The sequence below is a fragment of the Oncorhynchus nerka genome, linkage group LG9a (assembly GCF_034236695.1).
Source record: "Oncorhynchus nerka isolate Pitt River linkage group LG9a, Oner_Uvic_2.0, whole genome shotgun sequence".
Lineage (NCBI taxonomy): Eukaryota > Metazoa > Chordata > Actinopteri > Salmoniformes > Salmonidae > Oncorhynchus > Oncorhynchus nerka.
This window is the reverse complement of record NC_088404.1, coordinates 56,186,979-56,213,113: the sequence shown is the minus strand read 5'-3', so window position 1 is coordinate 56,213,113 and position 26,135 is coordinate 56,186,979. Positions and strand designations below refer to the sequence as shown.

The following is a 26,135-nucleotide window of genomic DNA, read 5'->3' as shown; positions in this document are numbered from 1 at the left end:
TTCCTCACTCAGTGCTCTCTGGTGTTCGAGCTACAGTCCTCCTCGTTCCACACTGATCGGGCCATGATCTACATCATCTCTCTACTCTCGGGCAAGGCCTTGGCATGGGCAACAGCGGTGTGGGAACAGCAGCTACCATCCTGCAGCTCCATATTAGCCTTCACTGCTGAGCATCAACTGCTGAGCTTCAACCACCCAGTTGGCAGACGAGAAGCGGGAAGCCGACTGCTCAACCTCCGCCAAGGGGCCAGACCAGTGGCTGACTTCGCCATTGAGTTCCACCCTCTCGCCACCGAGAGTGGGTGGGATACTGAGGCACTGGTCACCGCTTTCCATCTGAGTCTGTCTAACTCCATCAAGGATGAACTGGCCGCTCGAGAACTGGGAGAGGACCTCGAGTCCCTGATAATGTTGGCCATCAGGATTGACAACCGCATCCTAGAATATGTGAGACAGCACCTTTTTGACACCATCCTGGTTTCCGAAGCACCCCGAGCCCAGCATTGAGGAGCCCAGGCAGCTGGGACACACGTCTGATCTCACAGGAATGTGACAGGCGCACGCGCGACGGCTGCTGCCTCTACTCCGGAGGTCTCAGCCATTCTACTGCAGGTTGGGGTGAACCCCTCAGACTCTTCGTTTTCTTTTGATCACTGCTCCCGAGAACCCCCTTATCCTAAGGTACCCCTGGCTACATAACCCACTATTATCCTGGCCCACAGGATACCTACTAGAACTGCCAGATTAAATGCCTAAGACCCCCAACAAGAGCCTTGCCGTGTTCCCCAGCATCCATTGAAGACCAAGACTTTTCCACTCTCTCTCCCGAGTACTTCGACCTCCAGGAGGCCTTCGGTAAGAGATAATCCGCCACCCTCCCTCCTCATCATCCATACGACTGTGCCATAGAACTCCTACATGGCTCCACCCCTCCCTGAGGCCGTCTGTACTCCCTCTCGTCCCCTGAAGCAGCAATCATGGGCAATTACACCCGGGAGTTGCTGGAGGAGTTACATTCGCTCCTCTACATCCCCAGCTGGTGCAGACTTCTTCTTTGTGGGAAAGAAGGATGGAGGTCTGCATCCCTGAATTGATTACAGAAGGCTGAACAGGATTACGATTAAGAATCATTACCCCCTACCCCAGATGTCCGCCGCCTTGGAGTTGGCCCGTGGGGCCCAATTCTTCACCAAACTGAACCTCCCCAACGCTTACAATCTGGTGAGAATCAGGGAGGGAGATGAATGGAAGACTGCCTTTAACACCCCAAGTGGCCACTATGAGCATTTAGTCATGCCCTTCGGCTTATTTAACTCACCGGCAGTCTTCCAAGCATTGATCAATGACACGCTTAGGGATATATTGAATCGGTTCGACGACATTCTGATCTTCTCCAAGACCCTTCCGGAACACATCCTGCAAGTCCTGAGACACCACCCGCAGAGACAACTATACATCAAGATAGAGAAGTATGAGTTCCTTGTATGCCAAGTTTCTTTCCTGGGCCACATTATCTCTACATCCGGCATCCAAATTGACCCTGTAAAGGTGAGGGCGGTCACCGACTGGCCCCATCCTGCCTCTCAAGTCCACCTCTCACGGCCCTAACCCGTAAGTCCCTGAACCATTTTTTGCTGGCCCCGAGGCTGACAGGGCATTTGGGGAACTCAAGGGACATTTCACCTCCAGACCCATCCTGATCCTACCTGTCCATTCGTGGTAGAGTTGGACGCCTCAGACACCGGAGAAGGGCCGGTCCTTTCACAGCAGAATGAGTGGGACAAGAAACTGCACCAATGTGCCTTTCTCGCCAAGCGGTTCTCACCAGCAGAACGCAACTACGATGTAGGCAACCAGGAGCTCTTGGCAGTTAAGTGGGGCCTTGAGGGGTGGAGACACTGGCACCTCATCCTTTTGTGATCTGGACGGACCACAGGAACTTGGTCTCCATTCAAGAAGCCAAGTGATTGAACGCTCGCCAGGCTAGGTGGGCTCTGTTCTTTAACAGGTTCAACTTCACACTAGCCTATTGTCCGGGATCCAAGAATCAGAAAGCAGACATCATGTTGGCGGGACAGGGCATCTCTAACAAGGACAGGGACTCTGAGCCCATCATCCACAGCTCCTGCATTGTGGCCACTATGATATGGAATATTGAGACCATGGTCTGACAAGCCCAGACCTGAGAACCTGACCCCAGCGGGGGTCTCACTTACAGACTTTATGTTCTGCGACCAGCCAGTTCTCAGGTACTACAATGGGGACACTCCTCTAACTAGACATTGTTTGTCTCCTGGGTGAGTTTTCGAGACTTTTCCCAGTGATACTGTGATCCTTTGCTTACCGTTTCTCAGTAAAGTATTATGTTTATCGTTAACAACTGATTCCTCGTCTGGTCTCTTCTCTGCGCCTGGGTCCAACCTTACCACGTCACAGATATGGATCAAGGAATATGATGCTTATGTGAATACATTGCATTCAATGGGGGAAGATTAGCGTCACACTGTGAAATTCTAGAGAAAGCCTTCACGGACATAACACCTAAGTGAATACCTTGCATTTAATGGGGTGAAGATTAGCCTCACACTATTGATGCCTAGAGAAAGGCCTCATGGACATGAAGTGAATACATTGCATTCAATGGGAGGAGATAAGTGTCTAGGTCAGGGCTATTCAACTGGTGGCCCGTGGGCCTGATCTGGCCCGTTCATGAATTTATATAGGCCTTTTGAACAATTCTGACAAAAGATCTGAAAATAAATTTCCTGCCAAAGTCCAATGTTCAGTGCCAAAATGACAAGCACTTCTTTCATTACTTATGGCAATATTTAATTTTAAGAAAAGTGCTTTTTATGGTGGCTGTGCGTTTAATTATTTTATATATATATCGCATGTGGGAAAAACATTTTTTAACATCTGGCCCCCGTAATAATATAGTTAATTAGTCCTGGTCTAGGTCAATACATTACACTGCTATTGACCCCAGGGTTTGGGTCAATTCTGAATTGAGTTGCGTATTAGTTTTTAATTCCAATTCTTGAATTTGCCACACCCCACATGAAGCAGATTTTTTTATTAAAGAAAGTAGAATTCAATCAAATTCAAATGGTTAATTTATTCCATACGTCATTATTCACATGTTTATTTTGACAATGTATGGTTACCAATACTATGTTTAACATGTTCTGGAAACATTTCATTTTTAAAACGCATCCTCCTAAAATAATGTTTTATAATTAGTGGTCTGGAAATATTCTAAGATGAATCTGTAGGTCTGTAATAATTCGTAATTCACTTACATGTTATTAAATATTAGGGGCGAAATACATTTCTCAGAATGCATTAGATGAAACACTCCAGAATGCAAGGGAGCAGCCTAACATATCATGGCAAAAATACAAATAAAATACTGTTTGACATTTTTTTTCATTATAATCAAGCTAATTTTAAATGGTGTCTGTATTCTTTGCATTAATAAGTGGCAGATGCTCTTAGCAAAATGTTTGAGATTCATGTTTCATGTCTCAGTTTAATTTCTTTGAATCAAATTCTACTTCCTTCAAAATCTGCTTCCTGTGGAGTGTGGTCAATTAGAATTTCAATTCATGGGCTGAATTGAATTAAATTCCGAAATACCGAATTGACCTCAAACCTGACAGATATTTAGAAATTGTGTCTACATCGATATGGGGTTATAAGGGGTGATGCATATGATAATACATTGCATTCAAGCAAAACAAGTTGTTGATAAAGCTGCAATGGGTAGACAGACAGACCGACAGTTTCAAGTCAATCAAAACAATTGTCACCAACACCTTCAGAATTCACTCTAACAAGGCTCTTAGTTTCTTGAACTGTATAATGTAGTTTAAAAATGCTTTTGGGCCCTTTGACATCAAATTTGATGTCATGATGGTCCTCCAGGCACAACTAAAGTTGAAGTCGGAAGTTTACATACACCTTAGCCAAATACACTTATACTCAGTTTTTCACAATTCCTGCCATTTAATTATAGTAATAATTCCCTGACTTAGGTCGGTTAGGATCACCACTTTATTTTAAGAATGTGAAATGTCAGAATAATAGTAGAGAGTGATTTATTTAAGCTTTTATTTCTTTCATCACATTCCCAGTGGGTCAGAAGTTTACATGCACCCAGTTAGCATTTGGTAGCATTGCCTAGAAATTGTTTAACTTGGGTCAAACGTTTTGGGTAGCCTTCCACAAGCTTCCCACAATACATTGGGTGAATTTTGGCCCATTCCTCCTGACAGAGCTGGTGTAACAGATTCAGGTTTGTAAGGCCTCCTTGCTCACACATGCTTTTTCAGTTCTGCCCACAAATTTTCTGTAGGATTGAGGTCAGGGCTTTGTGATGGCCACTCCAATACCTTGACATTGTTGTCCTTAAGCCATTTTGACACAACTTTGGAAGTATACTTGGGGTCATTGTCCATTTGGAAGACCCATTTGCGACCAAGCTTTAACTTACTTTTAACTGACTGACTAACTGACTGATGTCTTGAGATGTTGCTTCAATATATCCACATAATATTCTCTCTTCATGATGCCATCTATTTTGTGAAGTGCACCATTCCCTCCTACAGCAAAGCACCTCCAAAACATGATGCTGCCACCCCATGCTTCACGGTTGGGATGGTGTTCTTCGGCTTGCAATCCTCACCCTTTTTCCTCCAAACCTAACAATGGTCATTATGGCCAAACAGTTATATTTTTGTTTCGTTAGACCAGAGGACATTTCTGCAAAAAGTACGATATTTGTCCCCATGTGCAGTTGCAAACCGTAGTCTGGCATTTCAAAAATATATATATATATTTTCCTGTGATGTCAAGCAAAGAGGGACTGCGTTTGAAGGTAGGCCTTGAAATACATCCACAGGTACTCCTCCAATTGACTCAAATGATGTCAATTAGCCTATCAGAAGCTTCTAAAGCCATGACATCATTTTCTGGAATTTTCCAAGCTGTTTAAAGGCACAGTCAACTTAGTGTATGTAAACATCTGACCCACTGGAATTGTGATACAGTGAATTATAAGTGAAATAATCTGTCTGTAAACAATTGTTGTAAAAATTACTTGTATCTTGCACAAAGTAGATGTCCTAACCGACTTGCCAAAAATGTAGTTTGTTAACAAGAAATTTGTGGAGTGGTTGAAAAACGAGTTTTAATGACTCCAACCTAAGTGTATGTAAACTTCTGACTTCAACTCTATATACAATTTGGGAATATTCAACCTTTTCAACCCATCCAAATCGCCCCCATGACCCCTAATTCAACGTACAGCCTCCTGGGGACACTTTTTAACAATACTCTGAGTCTTTACATTAATAATTGACTATTCTACAGAGGATGGAAGCCAGTGTTTTGTGTAACTGCAGGGAGAGAATGAAGGACCATGTTGAGGAAGATTTAAGCCACTTCCTTTTGACACAGAAAGTTGAACCTCAAGCCATGGCATCCTATAAGGTCACAATGGGTTTGTGGAAGGACGGTTAGCTAGCTCAATGGAGTTCACGGGCGCAAGGGTTATGTAAGGGTTGTAGGTAATGCTTTTCTATGGAAGAATGTTCGCTGTGGGACCAAGTTTTCACTGTAAAGAGTTAATTTCACATGGTGATGTGTAGGTTTGCGTTCATCCAGAGTGTCTGCTGAAAGATTGAATACGTGAATAATTTCTAGCCTCTGCCGATGTCTCTAGCTTCATGCCCGCATCCCGGGTCAACCCTAAACCTAGCCTTAACCCTATCCCTAGCTTCAAATCCACATTCCGGCTCCACCCTCACCTAAGACTCAACACTAACCAGAGCAGGAAGTTGCAATAAGCCTGTGCAACCCAAGGCTTGATACCAGCACAAACAGAAACCCTCTTAAACGTAACCATAACCATAACCCTAGCTTCACATCCACTCCTGGTTCAACCCTAAACCTCCACCCTCGCTTCATCTTCACATCTTGGCTCAACCCTAGCTATAACACTAAACCTAAATTCTTGTCCACATCCCAGCTCAACTCTAACTCCAAACTCAACACTTAACCTATGGCTAGGGTTAGGGTTGAGCCAGAATTTGGACATGAAGCTAGGGTTAGGGTAGGTTTAGGGTTGAGATTAGAGTCTGCCTGCCGGACTGTCTGAGTCTTTCACCAATTTACCCATTGCGGGAGAATGAGAGAAGGGGGAGATTGAGGGAGGTGGGGAGAGGGTGAAGGAGAGAGGGGGAGAGAGGACAGAGGGGAGATAGAGATTGGGAGAGGTGGGAAGAGGGTGGAGGGGTGAAATAAGAGGGAGGGAGAGAGAAGATAAGGAGGCGGGGATAAAGAGGAGTTAGAGAGAGAGATAGGGAGAGGAAGGGATTAGAAAAGAGAGAGAGAGGTCTGTCTATAAATGTACAGTATATGTCTGTCTGTGACTTTCTCCAATTTACACATTGCAGCTTTAACAGCAACTTTTTTTTGCATTGAATATAATGTATTGACTTAATTTTGGCGTTTTCCTGAGCCAATGGAATCAGATCATAACAATAATCCTAGTGAAACTGATGTCATGAATTTGAAATGTTGCGTAACATTTGTGTAAAGGTTATACAGAATGTGTACCAATTTTCGTGTAACATGTGTGTGTAAAATTTATCAACTGCAGTAGAATGTGGTTTTATGTTTCTTGAGTAATATCTAACACCACTGGGAAAATATGACCATTCCTAACACGAACAGCAACATTAACCGTAACATAAACAGCACATCTAACCAAATATAGAAAATAGGTAATGAATTAACAGCTAGAATAACTGAGGAGTTGTAACATTCCACAAGTATTATATCATATATCACCATAACACCGACTCCTTTCCTCAACTAGCAAGGTTTTCACACCGAGATATAACATCACTGCAGCAGTTACTAAGGAGTGCTAATATTTTGCATCCCTGCCAAGTTTGATAGAAAGCCAGGGAGGGGAAAAACGAAAGAGGCCCTAGTGTCTATTTATAGGCCTGGCTGTAAGAAACAACATTGGGTCAATGATTACAAAAGAACCAAATATTTCCAGAGCACCCCCCCCCCCCCCGAGAGCCCGGCCTTTCCCTAATTGTGTTCCCACACAAAGTCAGGAAACGGTATGCTCGTGGAGACACAAGCTAGCTCCACACTCCTGAGGAGAGGAACGCTGTTTAATATATCAACGGACAGCCTCCAACGGGGTCACACACATTAAAACAAGGCCCTCCACTTCTCTGATGCTGAAAACCTAGGCTAATCTCCCCTTTTAATTAAATATCCACTCCTTCTCCAGAGCATTTTATTCAACTGCATGTTTCTATAACATTCTGTGACATTCTTCTTTAATTGAGGAACTAGGGCAGTTTGCAATGAGCGCCCACGCTTGCGTCAGCGATTGCAGAGATAGAGCGGGACAGGCAGAGATCTGTACAAAACATTTTCACCGACACCTGAGGGAATTGATGCAGGACCATAGACTTACATCATTGTATCTGTCCTATTATGGCATTTGTGAGAGCATCCATCTCCATTTTGAAGTAGTCCATTTTCTTCTTCCACTACTTCTATGAGTTGTCAAACAAACTGAAAGGGTTCACTCTGCCACCTATAGTGTGTTGTTTGAACAGGTATTAAGCCTAGGTTGGCGACTTACTGCCACATGCGGTTATGGAATGTTTCCTCACAAGTATAATTAATTGTCTGATCCCCCTGATGACCTGGATGGAATCATGTGATCCTTCCTTAACCCATAGGAAGTTGACTACTTCAAAATGGTGAAAGTCCTTAATGGCACTGGCCATGCTAAAACAGTCTTTTGGGCACTGGAGTCATCTATCTATCTCTATGGGCAGGACCAGGGGCCATCATTGGGGAGAAATTGAGATTAGTGCAGGGAGGGAGGGCAGTGCACAAGTTTCCGCCCTCTCCCCCCTTTTGGCTGAACTGGTGCTGGGGTGTTAGCTGTTGTTTTGCTCCGTATCAAGACCTCTGGAGGTCTGGGATTTGTCATCAGAGATGGAGCCTCCCCTTGAACGCTTCATTAGCAGCTAATTCTGCACCACACAGCATGCAGGGTACAGCCCAGGACAGGGTTAATCACAGGCAAAGAAAACATGAGGCACTAATTGTAACCTCTTAACTGATATTATGCATTGTCGAGATGGAAAACTTGGGAGGTCCTTCTTTAGTCTTCTTATTTTGTTTTTTTAGAATGTGTTTTTAAAGAATGGGGGGAAGAAATCAAATAATTATTCTTATAGAATGTGTTATTTAACCAATTTGTTTTATTCCTTTTCATCCCCTTTAATATATTACACAAATAAAACATGTAAATGAAATAAAATCGCAAAATGCATATAGAGCATTATATTATTTTACATTGTTTTCTTTCTGCATTGATAATCTTGGGCAAATTCGGCTTAACCTATAAAATGAGACAATAAAGCAATGCAACCATCTTTGAAGACTTTTTGTGAATAGCATTAAAAACGACTTGAAAAACATAAAACTTACATTTATACAGTATTCTCTAAACCTAAGCACTATTATTTTTAAGAAGTACACAAAGATATTACATAGGCCTACTCTGCCATCAGAAAGGGGGAGCTCTCACAGTTTATTGTCTAAACTATTAATATCGACATGATAATAATCACTATTTACAGTAAATATTTTTGTTTGTTATAATATTTGTAATAGTATTCAATAATATATGAGAGTTTCTCATTATTTTCCCATTAATCAATTATATGCAAAGAAGCATTTTATTAACCCTCATACTGGGGTCATTTTGACGCCAAACAAAAACACCTGATTCCACCTATAGTAATTTGATAAATAGGACCTTTATTTTAATCTGGAGACATAATGACAAATTATCCATACCACCAGAGGGTGGAGGGAGACCTGTATCAGTGATTTTGACCTGATCGTATGACTGTCTGCAAAACCAAAATTATCTTATTTTTGTGCATTTAAAAATCTGCCAATGGTAGACAAAGTTGATACAACTGAATATACATAGAGAGCTGTATTGGTGTGTAATTCTCAGAAAAGTAGTTATTCTAGGGTAAATATTTTTTTAAGTATATATTATAATCCAGGTTTCTCTGGAGACATAATATTAAATTATACATAACCTCAGAAGGTGGAGGGGGACATGTATCAGTGATTTTGACTAGATATACAGTCTGGCTCCCCAGTGGGTGGGCCTATGCCCTACCAGGCCCACCATGGCTGCGCCCCTGTCCAGCCATGTGAAATCCATAGATTAGGGCTGAATGAATTTATTTAAATGGACTGATTTCCTTATATGAATTCTAACTCACTTGAAATTATTGCATGTTGCGTTTAGATTTTTGTTCAGTATATAAATACCAGAATATCGATAATATCCTCCAATATTCTATATGTGCAACTTGTTGTGGTATTTGGGTTGCTATAACATTTGGTTTGAAGGGACTGAGGATTTGGATATAATGTTTTAAGCATCCTGCCATAGACCCTACCGCTTCACTACTAGTGACGCTAAAGCTGGCTGTGGAGTAAGTAACTAATGGAAACTGAGGCACATTTTTGGTAATGTCTCTTAGGATCAATGGATGAATCGCTTTTTTCTCTCAATAAAATTCAGTACATTTCAAATGTTGGTGTACTGCCCCCCTTTTACCACATAAATGTGACAAAATTAGTATTTACTTTAAAATATGTTAAACGAAATAAGATACTAAAATCAAATTATGCTAAATCGGATTTTTTGTAATAACGTCTACTAGACACTCCTAGCAAAAGTATTGCTTGAGAAATTGCTATTGCTAAAAATATTTTTTGTTGTTTAATTTTGACCAATTGAAAACAATCGCAGTAAGGTACTTAATTCTTACCCAGTAATGATTTGATGTCGAGATAAAAACGCCTGCATTGGACCTTTCATTTTCCTTTTTGAAGTAGCTCAGTGATTGACCGTGGTGGAGTGGGTTGGGCTTTGTTGGACAAGCTGAGAGCCATCAGAGATGAGTGCAAGTCATTCGCTTTGGCTTTTAATGTAATTGATGAGCAAATTGCAAAGCAGAGGACGAGGGACAACGGCGTGGACACCTCACGTTGAAGATTTTCCTAGATTTTTTTTCTTCTTTATTTCATCTTGACGCAAACGAGCTTGATGTGAGCAAGGGGGAAACAAGAGCACTTGTTTTTTTAACCTTTCTCTCACCTTCACAGTGCACCTATCCACTATTTCACCTTTAGTTTAACTAATTTTGTGGTTCCTTGGATACTTTTGGCTTTCCAGCACGGCTTCACCTGGTCACCCTTTTACTGTAGTCTCACGAAACGGCACCAAGATTTCTTCCGCAACTTTAAAGCACTTCAGAGAAAAATCTACCAACAGGGAAAACATACTTTTGTCTTATACAAAGAAGCGCAAAAGTCACACAATGAGTCTCAAATCTGATTCTGAGCCGAACAACAATGTTGTATCCTTGGAAGAGGAGGTAAGGGGAAGATTAGTCCTTGCTGTTTTGTTGCACACATTTTATTGAGCGTGTCAGTTGTGTTTATCGCTTTTTTTCAGGTCTGAGGATTCTAAGAAGTCTTATTCCATGTTTAAGACTGATTTGCATAGTGTGTGAACTTGTAGCGCATGTATCTTCCTTTGTAGCCTAGCTTCGTTGTATTTTACGTCTGTAAGGCCTTTTAAATTACGCCATATAAATCCAAATGTTGGATTTGAAAGTAGGAATGAGGCTACTTTTTAAAGAAATTACTCCGAATTCACTGTTTTCACACTTCAACATAGTACTTTTTTATTTTTGACGAAGTCAATATATTGGATAAGGATATTATAGCGCAAGTAGACCAAAAACATGTTGCCTTTTAGTATCGCATTTGACTCTTTAGGTGTATTGACACTATGCGACACACCTGTAACGTAGGGCTACCTTGTGGGAAAGCCAGCGTGCGATCAAACCACAAATATTGCTTCAATGTGAGTTACAATGTTTTCGTCTTGTAAAGGCAGAGTTTACGAGAGTTCACTACTTGCAAACTAAAGGGAGGATTTCTGAAGTCGAAATATTATTTACAAACAGTGGGGGGGGCTGTGGAAATCTCATCGTTTTATTAGTCAACCTTGACCTTGAGCATTTCAGGAAAAAAAGGTTGAATTTCGATTGTGTGGAATGTATGTTCAGCTTAGTCTTCCATTCCTAATTGAGACCTTAATTGCTGAACGTTTGATTCCCCAATATTTTTTAAAGCATGAATTGGCTGCAACTGCGTTTTTATTAAATACAGTGTGTTTGATGGGTTTTGGAGGCTACTAAACTACTATGGGGAGGGTAATGCATAATCAAAATACACACTGCACATAATCTACAAGTAGGCCTACCGGAACATTCTGCAATTACTGCTATTCAATGGTCATTTAAGCAATAAGGCACAAGGGGTATGGGCTGTTTTTACACACTACGCAACGCTGAATGCCTGGATACAGCCCTTAAGGTGACTTATTGCTATTAAACTGGTTACCAATGTAACAAATGTTTTGTCATACCTGTGCTATACCACGGCAGTCAGCCAATTAGCATTCAGGGCTTGTACTACTCAGTTTATAATGAAATATTCCCATAGTTTCTTGAAGAATGTTATTTGGGGCGGCAGGGTATCCTAGTGGTTAGAGCGTTGGACTAGTAAAGGTTGCAAGTTCAAATCCCCGAGCAGACAAGGTACAAATCTGTCGTTCTGCCCCTGAACAGGCAGTTAATCCACTGTTCCTAGGCCGTCATTGAAAATAAGAATTTGTTCTTAACTGACTTGCCTAGTTAAATAAAGGTTAAAAAAAATTGTAGGCTACGCCGAATGAGCTTTAATAGGACAACTCTTACCCCATGAAAATTGAAATGTTTTACTCCATTGTAAACAATTTATACTGTTAGCTTCAATGTGTTAAACTTGAACTCATGGATTTTCATTCTTTGCATCCATAGCTCAATCTATGAATTTGAGTAGTTTCTCCAGCCCAATCTTAGCTTTATAGTAAAAAAGTGGTGATACTGCTGTTTGGCTAAATTCATTCGAGATTGTGGCTTCAATGTGATATACAGTGCCTTCGGAAAGTTTATAGACCCCTTGACTTTTTCCAAGTTGTGTTACAATACTGTCTCATTCTAAAATTGATAACTTTATATATATATATATTTTTTAAATCTACACAACACCCAATAATGATGAAGCGAAACAGGTTTAGACATTGTGCAAAGATATTAAAAAAACATTATTTACATCCATCCGTATGCAGACCCTTTGCTATGACACTCAATTGTGCTCAGGTGCATCCTGTTTCCATTGATCATCGTTGAGATGTTTCTACAACTTGATTGGAGTCCACCTGTGGTAAATTCAATTGATTGGACATGATTTGGAAAGGCACACGCCTGTCCTATATAAGGTCCCACAGTTTACAGTGCATGTCAGAGCAAAAACCAAGCCATGAGGTTGAAGGAATTGTCCGTAGAGCTCAGACAGGATTGTGTCGAGGTACTCTTCCCCAGAACTGTGCCAAAACATTTCTGCAGTGTTTATAGTCCACAAGAAGTGTCCTCCATCATTCTTCAATGGAAGAAGTTAAGGACCACCAATACTCTCCCTAGAGCTGGCCAAACTGAGCAATCGGGGGAGAAGGGCCTTGGTCAGGGAGGTGTTGGGCACTGACAGAGCTCCAGAGTTCCTATGTGGAGATGGTTGCCCTTCTGGAATGTTCTCCCATCTCTTCAGCACTCCACCAATTAGGCCTTCATGGTAGTGGCCAGACAACACCTAAAGACTCTTAGACCTTGAGAAACAAGATTCTCTGGTCTGATGAAACCAATATTGAACTATTTTGCCTGAATGCCAAGCATCATGTCTGGAGGAAACCTGGCACCATCCCTACGGTGAAGCATGGTGGCGGTGGACACATGCTATGGGGATGTTATTCAGCGGCAGGGACTGGGAGACTAGTCAGGATCGAGGGAAAGATGAATGGAGCAAAGTACAGATCCTTGATTTGAAAATCTTAAACTTGATCGAACATCTCTGGAGAGACATGAAAATAGCTGTGCAGCAATGCTCCACATCGAACCTGACATAGCTTGAGAGGATCTGCAGAGAAGAATTGGAGAAACTCCCCAAATACAGGTGTGCCAAGCTTGTGGCCTCATACCCAAGAAGATTTGAGGCTGTAATTGTTGCCGAAGGTGCTTCAACAAAGTACTGAGTAAAGGGTTTGAATACTTATGTAAATGGGTTATTTCCATTTTTTTTTATTTCTAAAAATTTGGTTAAACTTTTTCATTATGGGGTATTGTGTGTAGATTGACAATTTAATACATTTTAGATTAAGGCTGTAAAATAACAATGTGGAAAGTCAAAGGGTCTGAATACTTTCCGAATGCACTGAATGACATGTCCTGTGTGGCGTGGCTGGTAGAGCATGTCCAGGGTTGTGGGTTCGATTCACATGGTGGACCAGTATAACAATGTATTCAGTCACTACTGTAAGTCCTGCTAAATGACAAATGTTAATGAGGGCTATCAGTGGGGAATCCTTTTAGATGTACACTACCGTTCAAAAGTTTGTGGTCACTTAGAAATGATCTTTGTTTTTGAAAGCACATTTTGTCCATTTAAAATAACATGAAATTGATCAGAAATACACTGTAGAGATGTTTAATGTTGTAAATGACTATTGTAACTGGAAACTGCTGTTTATGGAATATCTACATAGGCGAATATCTACATAGGCGTACAATCAGCTGTTTCCAACAACAATAGTCATTTACAACATTAACAATGTCTACACTGTATTTCTGATCAATGTGATGTTAATTTAATGGACAGAATTTTCTTTCAAAAACAAGGACAATTCTAAGTGACAACTGAGTGGCTCAAAGTGACCCCAAACTTTTGAACGGTTGTGTACAGTACCAGTCAATGGTTTGGACAGCTATTCATTCCAGGGTTTTTCTTTGTACTATTTTCTACATTGTAGAATAATATTGAGGACAAACTATGAAATAAACAAGTCAAAATATATTTGCGGTTGTTCAAATAGGCACCCTTTGCCTTGATTAAAGCTTTGCACACTCTTGGCACTCTGTCAGCCAGCTTCGAGGTAGTCACCTGCAATGCATTTCAATTAACTTCGCCTTGTTAATTTGTGGAATTTCTTTACTTAATGCATTTGAGCCACTCGGTTGTGTTGTGACAAGGTAGAGGTGGTATACAGAAGATAGCCCTATTTGATGAAACACCCAGTCCATATTATGGCAAGAACAGCACAAATAAGCAAAGAGAAACGACAGTCCATCATTACTTTAAGACATGAAAGTCAGTCAATCAGGAAAATGTAAATAACTTTGAACGTTTCTTCAAGTGCAGTCACAAACCATCAAGCGCTATGATGAAACTGGCTCTCATGAGGGCCGCCATAGGAAAGACCCAGAGTTACCTCTGCTGCGGAGGATAAGCTCATTTGAGTTACCAACATCAAATTGCAGCCCAAATAAATGAGTTCAAGTAACAGACGCATATCAATATCAACTGTTCAGGGGAGACTGGGTGAATCAGGCCTTCATGGTTGAATTGCTGCAAAGAAACCACTACTAAAGGACACCAGTAAGAGATTTACTTGTGTCAAACTCTAGCAATGGACATTAGACCGGTGGAAATCTGTCCTTTTTGGTTCCAACCGCTGTGTCTTTGTGAGACGCAGGGTAGATGAACGGAACTCTGCATGGAGCTGTGGGGGTGCTTTGCTGGTGACCCTGTCAGTGATTTATTTAGACTTCAAAGCACGCTTAACCAGCATGGCTACCACCGCATTCTGCAGCAATACGCCATCCCATCTGGGTTGCGCTTAGTCCCACTATCATTTGTTTTTCAACAGGACAATCGCCTTACACACCTCCAGACTGTGTAAGGGCTATTTGAACAAGAATTAGTGATGGAGTACTGTATCAGATGACCTGGCCTCCGCAATCCCCCAACCTCAACCCAGTTTGGGATGAGTTGGAAAAGCAGCCAACGAGCTCAGCATATGTGTGAACTCCAAGACTGTTATAAAAGCATTCCTTGTGAAGCTGGTTGAGAGAATGCCAAGAGTGTGCAAAGCTGTCATTAATGCAAAGATTGGCTACTTTTGGAGACTCTAAAATGTGTTTTGATTTGTTAAACACTTTGTTTGGGTTACTACATGATTCCATGTGTTAATAGTTTTGATGCCTTCATTCTACCGTGTAGAAAATATTTAAAAAATAAACCCTTGAATGAGTGTTTCCAAACTTGAGTGGTACTGTATATCGTTTAATCTGCATGTTTACTGTCCAGCCTTGGCACTTGAATATATTGCTACAGTGCTGAAACTGCACAGCTTTGGTCCAGTGGAAGCTCTTGAATCCACTGCCAGCCCTGTCAAGCAATTACGCCTACAAAAACCTATGTAAAATCCTCCAGTAGGAGGCAGTATAATAATTTTTGTTTTCCACTTGAGTTCAAGCTACCCATTGTGCTCAGGCTGTTGCGACCTTCCTCATGGAAATGTTACAGGCCCTGTATGCTTTTTGGATCTTTTGTCAAAAGCCAATGAAGTGACTAGAATAATTGGATGAAAATGACTATTTTGGTGAGTTTCATGTTACTTCAAAGTTAACACCTAGATTTCAGTTCATTATGCTTTGTCTTACCGGATAAACGAAATTTAGTAGTCCTTATATCCTCAGACCTGTCCTCGGTGATCTGAAGTCAGCTTTTGGACCAGTGGTAGGTACTGTTCTTGTTTCATAGGGCTTACTGTTGTAAATATCCTCCAGTGTACAGGTAATCTCTAAGGCTTCAGTACCTGTAGCCTACAGCCCTATCCCAAATAGACAGACAACTAAACTCAACACTTGTGTAGATCTGAAAGGATGAAATATGGTAATGGCTCCCCCTGGTAGTTTAGGGAGAAGTTTCACTGTATTGCTCATACCAATCAAATCCTTTCTCCAAGTGTCGGCCCTAGGGGAAAGGTCAACCATTTCCTATTTTAATTGAGTAGAAAATGTGTGCAAAATGTCACTTGTGAATTTCTTCACAAACTGCAATGAGATCTGTATTTTAATTTACCACCTGAGCATTGCTCGCATTAAAGCTGGAATCCACATTACGGGAAACGGCGCACTGTTCACCCCAGCACCTTGTTTTTTTGTTTATGAAACTGAGGGGAGGACCATTTTTAGAATTGTGGTTTAAAAAATGTAAACTCAATACATAATCTGCTGTTCTATCGCTCATGCAGTGATTTGAGGGCAAAGTCTTCGTTGTTTTCTTTGTTGTAATATCGGAAATTGGCGTGACAGTTTCACCATTACTGATTCCAGCTTTAAGATTTACTTTTCTCTGAATTGCTAGATGGGTGTTAGTTACTGTGCTGCTATCGAAATTACCCTTGTTAGAAAATCAATTGATTGTGTTCTCCCAGGAATAATATACTCATGGTGTCTGAAGTGTTGAGTAATTTCCAGTGTATTGGTGGAAATTACCCTCTGTCCTGAATAAGGAAAACGCATCTCTTGGTATTGCCTTTTGTTTGTGTGTGTGTGCGTGCACGCATCCTTAGCCTCCCTTTTAATGTCCAGGAACCTCGACCATATACTTGGCTAGGTTCTGAAATAGCCTTTCTAAATGTTTTTTTCTTGATTCCTCACATCCTCTGTCTGAAATCTGATGCCCATTTGGTCTAAAATTAGATGCCATTCACCCTTGTTGTGTTTAATCGGCAGGTTCAATGAACAAGTATCAGTTCCCTTTGGCTGAAGTTGCCATAAGTTCCCCAAAAGGCCTGTTAATATGAGCCCTAGGTGGTGTTCACATTTATTCCTTCGAAAGCCTGGCGTTCACTTGTTCTCATCCTATCTAGTGCAAAAAAAACATTCTCACAGATTAGCTGTACATTGGCAGAAGTCTCTGAATACCTGTATATTAAGTGTTCTGCTACTTGCACATTTTCCCCAAAGCCCATCAAAAGCCAAAGTTAGGAATGACACGCAAGTATACCAGTGAAATTTATGAAAATGTCGTTTTACTTTAGTAAGCCTCAGTGAAAAATGCTACAGAAGGTAAGAATGGAAAACCTGAAATTAAACAGCTGGGGTGACTTCACACAAGGCAATATACACGCTTCTGTAGCCTTTTAAGGTGCCGAGTGAGTGTTAAAGGCTCAAAGCTGTACCCAAATTAAGCCTGAAGTTCAACGTGTATTCATTGTTGTGAATTGAAATGATTGTGTCAATGCTGATAGTTGTAATTGCTAGATTTTCGCTTTCAATATTAAATGTACACCTCTTCTGAGGCGTCTGTGCTTCAGCTAGTAAACTCTGCTTCTCATGTGCATTGGTTGGCTTCTTCATGCATTCTGACATAAGTTGTTATCTGGAATTTGAAGCTACATAAGAAATAGGCTACTTGACCTATTGAGCTAATAAAAAAGGACACCGACAAATTATAACTATTGAACATATAAACTTAGCTCAAATTTGAATCAAAGTAGGGTTGTTTCTTTAAGGGTGTTAAGTCTTGCTCTTTCCATTCTATCCAATGCCTGCCTCACTCGGGGCGGCAGGGTAGCCTAGTGGTTAGAGCGTTGGACTAGTAACTGAAAGGTTGCAGCAAGATCAAATTCCCGAGCTGACAAGGTACAAATGTTCTGCCCCTGAACAAGGCAGTTAACCCACTGTTCCTAGGCTGTCATCTTAACTGACTTGCCTAGTTAAAAAATATAAAATAAACTCAAACATTGGTTTCTGAACCCCAAAAACATTAGTCCTGTTGCCAGGACAAAATGTGTTCAAAATCAAAGCATAAAAACTAGCATAGCCAGGTTTTAAATTGGGGGTATGCATATGGCCTCAACCCTCACTCTTGGATGATCTCTTGTGATTTTTATACCCTACTATGGCAACCTCATCTGACCTTTTTTTAGTAGCGTTTGTCTCAAGTTAGCATTTTGTGTTTCCAGGTACGAACTCTTTTTGTCAGCGGCCTTCCAGTTGATATCAAGCCACGGGAACTCTACCTGCTCTTCAGACCATTCAAGGTAGGCCAGAATATTTTGTTAAATGTCTGAACTATTACTTTTTTCCTGATTCACCTTATTGACATGCTTAAGTGTGTCCAGCTTGTCAAGTTCGGTGTTCTTGTGACTTACATGGTGTTTGTGGTTTTACTTGCATTTACAGGGTTATGAAGGATCCCTTATTAAGTTGACTTCAAAGCAGGTGAGACTATGTCCATATCTGAGGTATGAGAGGTACAAAGGGAGCGAGGATGCTTGTAGTTGATTGTACTGTAGACTTGCAATTTTATACCTTCAAGTGATGCTCTAGTAGCCTAAATATTAGATGTTTCCTTTGGTTCATTCCTTCATTATTGCCGCTAACAGACACCATTGTTTGCATGTGGAAATGTAATAGTGTACCTTTTAGCCAATCTAAGAGTCATCAGTCTTTTCCCTGTATTGTCTCTGATGCTCTGTTCTCTCGCTCTCTCTTCCAGCCTGTCGGGTTTGTTACCTTTGACAACCGGACAGGTGCTGAAGCTGCGAAGAACGCATTAAACGTAAGCAGTCATTCAGCCATTAATAAGTGGACGTGAGGCTATCCCTGAATTGTTGAGTAATCCTCTTCAACCTTTGGGGATTTGTTTTCATGCTTAACTGCAGGTTGACACCTTGACATAGGAACTGAATGTTGACCTTGACTTCAATTCCAATATGCAAGATTGTTGGGTCACGACTGCCCACTATGGAAGAAGACTCAATTGTCTACTTACCATAATGCAGTTGAAATGTGACAAGATGGCTGTTTTTACTGTGATATATATTACCTCGATGGTTCAACTAATGTAGTCATGTATAACCAGTCAACTGAAAGGCCTCCTTTTTCATATTGGCCAGAAGCTCTACCACCCCCCTCTCCCTATGTAAGTGTTTTCCTCAATGGGATCTTCTGAAGAGTTGCCGTGGTACAGTAATTTGACCTGCATGCATGTGAGCAGACTAAAGAGCACTTCACACCTCTTCTCACAGTATAGTCCCACCACCCCTTTACAGTGTTCACTATCTCTCTCTAGGGGATCCGTTTTGACCCCGAGAGTCCCCAGACCCTGCGCTTAGAGTTCGCTAAAGCCAACACGAAGATGGCAAAGAGTAAGCTGATGGCCACACCGAACCCCACAAATATCCACCCAGCTCTAGGAGCACACTTCATTGCACGGGACCCATGTAAGTGTGCGGCTCTACCCTAGAAACACTCACCACGCGGACATAGGCTTCCCCCAATCCTCCTTTCCCCCCTCTCCTTTTAGAATATGCACTACAGACAATGCTGGATCAATTAACTCACCTCTACACCTCAAGTAGATTGTAGTTTTATCTCTGCTGGTCAGGCACAACTAGGTAGTGCACAATGTTCCACTTCAATTAAATTCACCACGATTGTTGGAACCAGGACTAAGAGGGGTCCTCCAGTGGTTATTGATTAATCTGCTGCACCAGGGTTTTTAATCCCATGCACCTGCGCTTTGCTCCCCCAAACACTGTTAAATCCACACTTTAAATAGTCTCTGCTCTCATCCTCATTGACGGGTCCCCCAGAAGTAAGGCACGGTGAAAGAGAATTGTTCTAGTCAGACTAGCAGGACATGGATCCAGTTTGAATACTTGACCCAATACATCCTCCTGCCCTTACTCATGGATCACAGATCTAACATATTTACACAGGTGTGAACAATTTGGTTGGGAACTTGATTTCACACATATTCCGTTAAATCAAAAATCATCTGGAGGCCAGTTACGTTTTCCAACTTTTTAAACATGGCCATTGTCCTGAGTCATTTAGGCACCAAAAGGGAGCAAATGCTTTTGAAATGAGAAGATGCTAACTGATATCTCCCTAAAGTTATCTTTTTGCCCCCCCCTTCCAAGAAATTCCCAAATTGAGATCAGAACTACTATGCATTTGAGCATATTTTTTTCCATAGATGACCTAACAGGGGCTGCACTGATCCCAGCCTCTCCCGAGGCTTGGGCCCCTTACCCACTGTACACCACGGAGCTTCCCCCTGGGCTCCCCCATGCTGCCTTCACCTACCCGGCCGCTGCCGCTGCTGCCGCAGCCCTCCACGCCCAGGTGAGGGACCAACCGGTGGGTCTACTGCCCCTTCAACATCTCTCTCATTTACCATCCCTTGCTATATGTGTAGCATATGATCGCGGAACATACATGGATACACATCAGGATGGCTCTCAATCCCAAATAAAATTGGATAATCATTCTTGATAGTTCCATTTCAATCATCTGACATCATAAGGAACCAGTAGTGAGCTTATCCACCCTTAAACATGCACAACCTGATACTGTATTGTTCAACATGACGGGATCCATTCTGTGCATTTGGGAGGGCTTTTTGCAAAGCCCGCTGACTGCCTGTCTTACATACGGTAAGAAACCATACCAGTGGAGTAAAATAAGGGTCCAACCTCTGTCTGCTTCACTCCTTTCGTAAAATTCCTCAACATTCCTGCGCACGGGATTCGTTGCTAAGAGATCACAACAGAGAAAATCTGTTTTTAATTGGCGCTCAGGTTGGATTATGCATTGGTCGTTGAGTGAATCTGTTGCCCATAAAGTCCTGTAAAACGTTAGCCAAGCCTCTCCACTGTTTTGGCTGTTTCTATGACCTCTTAAAACGAGTGAGTGAGGACAGTCTTCACAGCACTGCTCAGATAGAGCATTGTTTTATTCACAATGAACTCTGACCCTCAAGTATGATACATGGAATTATGAGGTGTCATTAAATAGGGGGTGTTTCTTGTGTAGGACATCTGTTGTATTGAATTAATTTGCTTGCTTCGCCCCTAGATATGCATCTTGATGGCTTTGTCACAAGTAAAATATCATACATTCTTATACTGTAAGAAAATAGAATGTGTCTCATCACTCTGGTGACTAGAGTGGTATGACTCTAAATGATGTTCATTGTAAGCCTTTAATCGGTTGTGACTGGTTGTCCTGCGAACCAGCTCTCGGTGAGCAGACCAATCGTTTGGTTGGCTCTGGCATTCCTGCGAATTGCCATTACAATAACTCAATGCGAGTTAAAGGTCAAAGCTGTGTAGGGGTTGACTGTTTTCTACCTGCCAGCACATATCAACCTGACTCTGTACTTCAGGGCTACAGTGTACCTGAAGTCTTGGGCATGTGTTCCTGTAGCTGTTCCCTTTGCTTTTACCAATATTCTGGTTTAAGGGAATGCAGTTGTCTTTTCTCACTCACACATTCAATTGCAGTTTTCCATGGGTGGCATTGTACTAACCGTTCCCTTAATAGTTGTGGAATACACACCAATTGGAAACCTTCCTGGAAACCACAGTATCATGTCGCTGGCCGGCTGCAAAAGGGACCATTAAAGGTGAAAGTGCAGTCAAATCTCAGTAACTGTTAACTGTAAAGTTCAGTAAGGTGAATGAGGGCATCCATGCATCATTCATTCCCTTCAATGTGCATAGGTAATCAAAGTCTTAGGTCAGAGGGCCTTTTGTTATGTAATGTGTAGCGCCTGCAGAGCTAAGCCCCCAAATTCCACAAGTTCACTTATGAGATGCTGTGTATTCGTAGTAGTCACCAACCTTGGTCCTGGAGAACTACATGGCATTTGTATCAAATAAGATTTTATTTGTCACATGCGCCAACTACAACAAACTGAAATGCTTACTTATAAGCCCTTAACGAACAATGCCGTTTTCAGAAATATAAGAGTAAAAAAAAAATACAATTAGTAAATATTATAAGTAACAAGGCTACCAGTACAGAGTCAATGTGCGGGGGTACAGGTTAGTAGTAATTGGCGTAATATGTACATTATGGGTAAAGTGACTATGCATAGATGAAAAACAGTGAGTAACAGCCCAGCACCAACACAACATTTTGTGAACACTGGTATCTGGGATATAGCTCAGCCTCACCCTCCCTCTTTTTCATTATGATTGAAAAGACAACTGATGCAAGATCTGCCTTGTTTAGTGCTGGCTGGAACAAAAGGCTGCACACCCTGTAGCTCTGTTTACTGTAGTAAAACCACCTCCCTCACAGTTGGTATGTATAGTGATACTACCCCTAGATGCTGATCTTGATCCAGTTTTGCATTTGCCCCACTAATGGTTAGGATTAGGGGAGATGCTGATCCCCTAGATTTGTATCGCAGGTGGCTGGTAGCACCTTAATTGGGGAGGATGGGCTCCTAGTAATGTCTGGAATGGAATAGATGCAATGGTGTTGATACCATTCCATTTACGCCATTCAAGCATTTGAGCTGTCCTCTCCTCAGCAGCCTCCTGTTATCTGTTCCTTGGGGGAAACTTCACCCTGTGGCTAATAGCTCTGCTACTTGAGCTTTGTCCCAACAATGGTGGCTGCTCATTGATGGGCTCCCTCATACATTAACAAGCTCCCTCTCATTCTATTTGCATAGGAAGTTAATTGTTAAGTCTATTTTCCAAGCCCAGCGGGGCCTGAGGAATGTGGGGCATTCTGAGGGGCGCGTTCCGGGGGGAAAAAAAAGAATGCAACATGACCACAGGGTATGGAAGTGCTGAACACATTGTCTGGCGTTCTCCTACCGGTGCCCTTGGCTGGAACACAAAGGTCTGATGCGTGGCACTGTCCAATGGGGGACAGGAAAACAACTAATGGCGACGTGGTGAAAGCTATAGAAATTGGGTCTGAAAACAGTAGCTTTCCTGTACAGCTCAGTGGCTGGTTTGTAGAGTAGACTGACACTAATGCCGTGTGGAGTTGTACTCTAGGTTAAATGTCTTGTCAGTGAAAGTCAATTATTTGAACTTGGAGCACCCCCAGACTAGATCCTGTTTTGATTATTTCTGCTGTTCTCCCCATTTTTAGTAACTCTGTGGCTAAAACAACATTCCCTACTCTGGGATACTTCAACTGGTGACTATCCAGGAGAATAAAGAAAAAGGAGCACTCTGTTGCTGTGTAATTCAGATTTATTGACCGAACAAATGCCTACTCTGTAACAATTGAATGTCTGTAAAGTGTCTAAAGCAATATTCACATAACCAAGTATTTGGTTACCCTGAAAGTAATTTTGTCTCTGGTAAGGTGATCAGAAGAATACTAGGCCAGTATTTCACCTGGGTTGTGTTCATTAGACAGCACATGGAAGAAAACGGACCAACAGGGAGGGACTACCTTGTCTAATAAATCAAATGCGGAACATGACCCAAGCATGGGCTTTTCTGCTGGAGTGCCCTCTAAGTCTGCTTTGTATTCCCCAGATGCGTTGGTACCCGTCCCCATCTGAAACCTCACAACCAGGATGGAAATCCCGTCAGTTCTGTTAAGTGTTTAGTAAGTATGACCCATCCCAAGAAGCCTAGCTAAACTGTCTGCATCCGAAATGGCACCCTGTTACTTACTACACAACTTTTGACAAGGGCCTACATAGGAAGTAGTGCACTGAAGAGAATAGGGTGGGTGCCCTTTCAGACTCATCCCATGTCATTATTTCTTGAGCTTTCACACGTGAAGCTTTCAGTTGGCTAATTTGTATGGACTTGCAAAACAATGTTTTTAAACCATTTTCTCGCTCTCCCCAGATCCCATTCAGTACCTGAAGGTTTTTGTTTTTCCCCTCAGAGCAGATTAAAGGTATTCTGAACTCAATTGAATTTAAATCCGGTTTATTTAACGGACATTAAGGTGCATTACCGATGTTGCTTTCCTCGCAGAAAAATGGAGAGGAGGATTTTTGAGACCGTGGAAACATGTTGCGGACGACAATCTGAAGCAGAAGACAATCTGACTTTTTGGCCTTTGACGGTACAGCCCCCCCCCCCCCAAAAAAAAGTGTGCGCAGTCTTTTCTCGAAGTGGACCTTACTCTGTGCTGAAACTATCAAGCTGCTCTATTGGATGTGGGTGGGACTCAACAATCAATCCATGTTGAGGTATTCGGCATGAATTAGAAATCCAAACATTTTGTCATTTCATATTGCTTATGTTGCCATAATAGCGAGAGGTCTCGGCGGACCCCTACAGTATGTTTTCATTATTCTTAGTCTCGCTTCTTTGAAGATTACCTTGGATTGAGTTGCTTACGATGTTACCTGCGAAGTAGATGCAGACATCTTGTTACTTGTCATTTTTATTTTTGTTTTTCTTTGTTCAGAATGGATAATGTATGCACTGGGTTTTCTTTTTCTTCCTCTGATCTTTAACTGTAAACCTGTCCAAGAATGCTGACGCTGTCTGTAACCTTGGACCTTTTGAATGCAACCTCTAACGACCCAGTTTTGCCAAAATATCTGTCTGTTCAGATTATATTTGAACAAAAAAGTGAGTACAAGTATTTTTGTACATTTGTGTAATGAGTATTTATGCATTTTTGTGCAATTTAAAGAAGTAATCTGTATAAGTTTATGTTTAGTCTGCCCTTGTGGGTTTCTTTGGTGTTATTTTTGATGGATGTTGAATCCTGTCTATAATCTCCTGTTTTGAAGTAGAACAAAAGTGCAATTTTCTTTGGCTTGGTGTTAAATACTGAAATATTTTGACCGTGGCAGTCAGAACTGCTACTGTACATGGACTGCTAACATGAGATTGCTGTAAAACAAAATGCTGATCATTCAGAATGTGAAACTGGATAATAAATGGATTGATCTGAAGTGTTTTATTTATTTATTTTAAACACGGGACTGTGATCAAATGTTACCTCAACTGAAGGGTGGAACATGATGGATCTGAACATAAATATACACTTTGAATTGGGCACTTTTGGTTTCTGGTAATCCCCTGTGATGTCCTTGGATTGTATTTCTTTCTTTCTAGCCTTTGGGTCTTTGTTATAATAAATGCGTAGTTGTAGTGCTCTGGGGACTTAAATGTTAACTTTAAAAAATCTACTCAAACATGTGCCAGTTCACGCAAAAGTTGTCATTAATAAAAACTGATGTGAGAATGTGCTTAATGCCCTGCAAACTTTAGACCGTGCATATGCACGATGTGGCTGAATTGCAAGCAGACAGTAATTTGTGAAAATGGGGGATATGCCACGATTAGGCTTTTTTTTTTTTTTACATTTTTTACTGGAAAATATAGTATAGATGCTGCCGTTAGTGAAGTGTTTGCAATCTAAAATAATTAGCAGAATAACTTGACTGATGCTTTCATACTCCTGACACAGCCAAAAAATAAGGTACTTTACAATTGTAAATGGATAAGTATTTACTGATATGACCTGGACCATGGTTTAAACAATAGGCTGCAGTTGAACTTCAGAACAGTTCACCTTTTCCATTGATGTATGAAGGCTACTACTGTGTGAGTACCTTAATTTCATATTTCTGGAGTAGACATTTCAGTATTCGCGGTCAGTCCAGCATAGGTTGAGAGAAATAGATTCAAACATGCTACTGACCGGTCCACAAATTATTTACATTTTCAAAATCTAAGTCCTTTTCCAAATACAGCATAAGTTACTGCAAAGGCGAAACATTCTGCCAAAATGAGGATGCAGTGTTTCAGCTTCGGGGTTTAATAAATGATCCATACACACACATCCAACACTACTCTGACAGTGATTGTGACTGAAAATGATTGGTTCTGAAATGAATGAGGTAAAACTTAGACTATAGCACTGCTCTACATGACTAACAAGCTTGTACATTACAGCACAGGCTATACACTGTAGCAGGAAGTGTGTGCACATGGCAATAACCTACACAGACTATGGAACTTGTAGACATGGTAAACTTAACATCTAATGTAAACAGTGCAGTATTGTATGTCTACACAACATTAACCATGATCGTTGTACACAGAAAATTGCTTGCCACCACAGAAATGCTAACGAACAGCTAATTGCGAACAGGCATGCTAAATACTAATTCATTCTGAATGGAAATGCTACCACTAGGGGAGATGGCTAACAAGCTCAACGTAAATGGTGATTAGAACAATAGGCAATGTGCTCTGAAAGTGAGTCCTCTTAAGTCACTTTTCAATGTATGCACAAAATATCAGA

At 41.4% G+C, this 26,135-nt stretch overlaps 1 protein-coding gene across 2 annotated transcripts; it reads left to right on the top strand.

The window, feature by feature from the left end:
- The first annotated feature begins 9,991 nt into the window (after positions 1–9,991).
- rbpms2a (RNA binding protein, mRNA processing factor 2a) lies at positions 9,992–24,777 on the top strand. 2 transcript variants are annotated; one of them, XM_029668716.2, is made up of 8 exons: positions 9,992–10,511; positions 18,053–18,130; positions 18,273–18,311; positions 18,589–18,651; positions 19,165–19,315; positions 20,074–20,237; positions 23,390–23,462; positions 23,711–24,777. In XM_029668716.2, exons 1-7 carry the CDS (start codon positions 10,455–10,457, stop codon positions 23,453–23,455), a joined length of 618 nt encoding a protein of 205 aa, XP_029524576.1. In that variant the 5' UTR covers positions 9,992–10,454; the 3' UTR covers positions 23,456–23,462; positions 23,711–24,777. The 2 variants fall into 2 exon arrangements, with proteins under 2 accessions (XP_029524576.1, XP_029524578.1); XM_029668718.2 differs by having other exon boundaries at positions 9,995–10,511; positions 20,074–20,222.
- Positions 24,778–26,135: the final 1,358 nt, after the last annotated feature.

Bases quoted from the DNA above. Each gene is read 5' to 3' on its own strand.
- rbpms2a (XM_029668716.2), top strand. From the start codon at position 10,455: ATGAGTCTCAAATCTGATTCTGAGCCGAACAACAATGTTGTATCCTTG. The intron at 10,512-18,052 runs GTAAGGGGAAGA...TTGTGTTTCCAG, and splicing joins TTGTATCCTTGGAAGAGGAG to GTACGAACTCTTTTTGTCAG. The intron at 20,238-23,389 runs GTGGGTCTACTG...TGTATTCCCCAG, and splicing joins CCCAGGTGAGGGACCAACCG to ATGCGTTGGTACCCGTCCCC.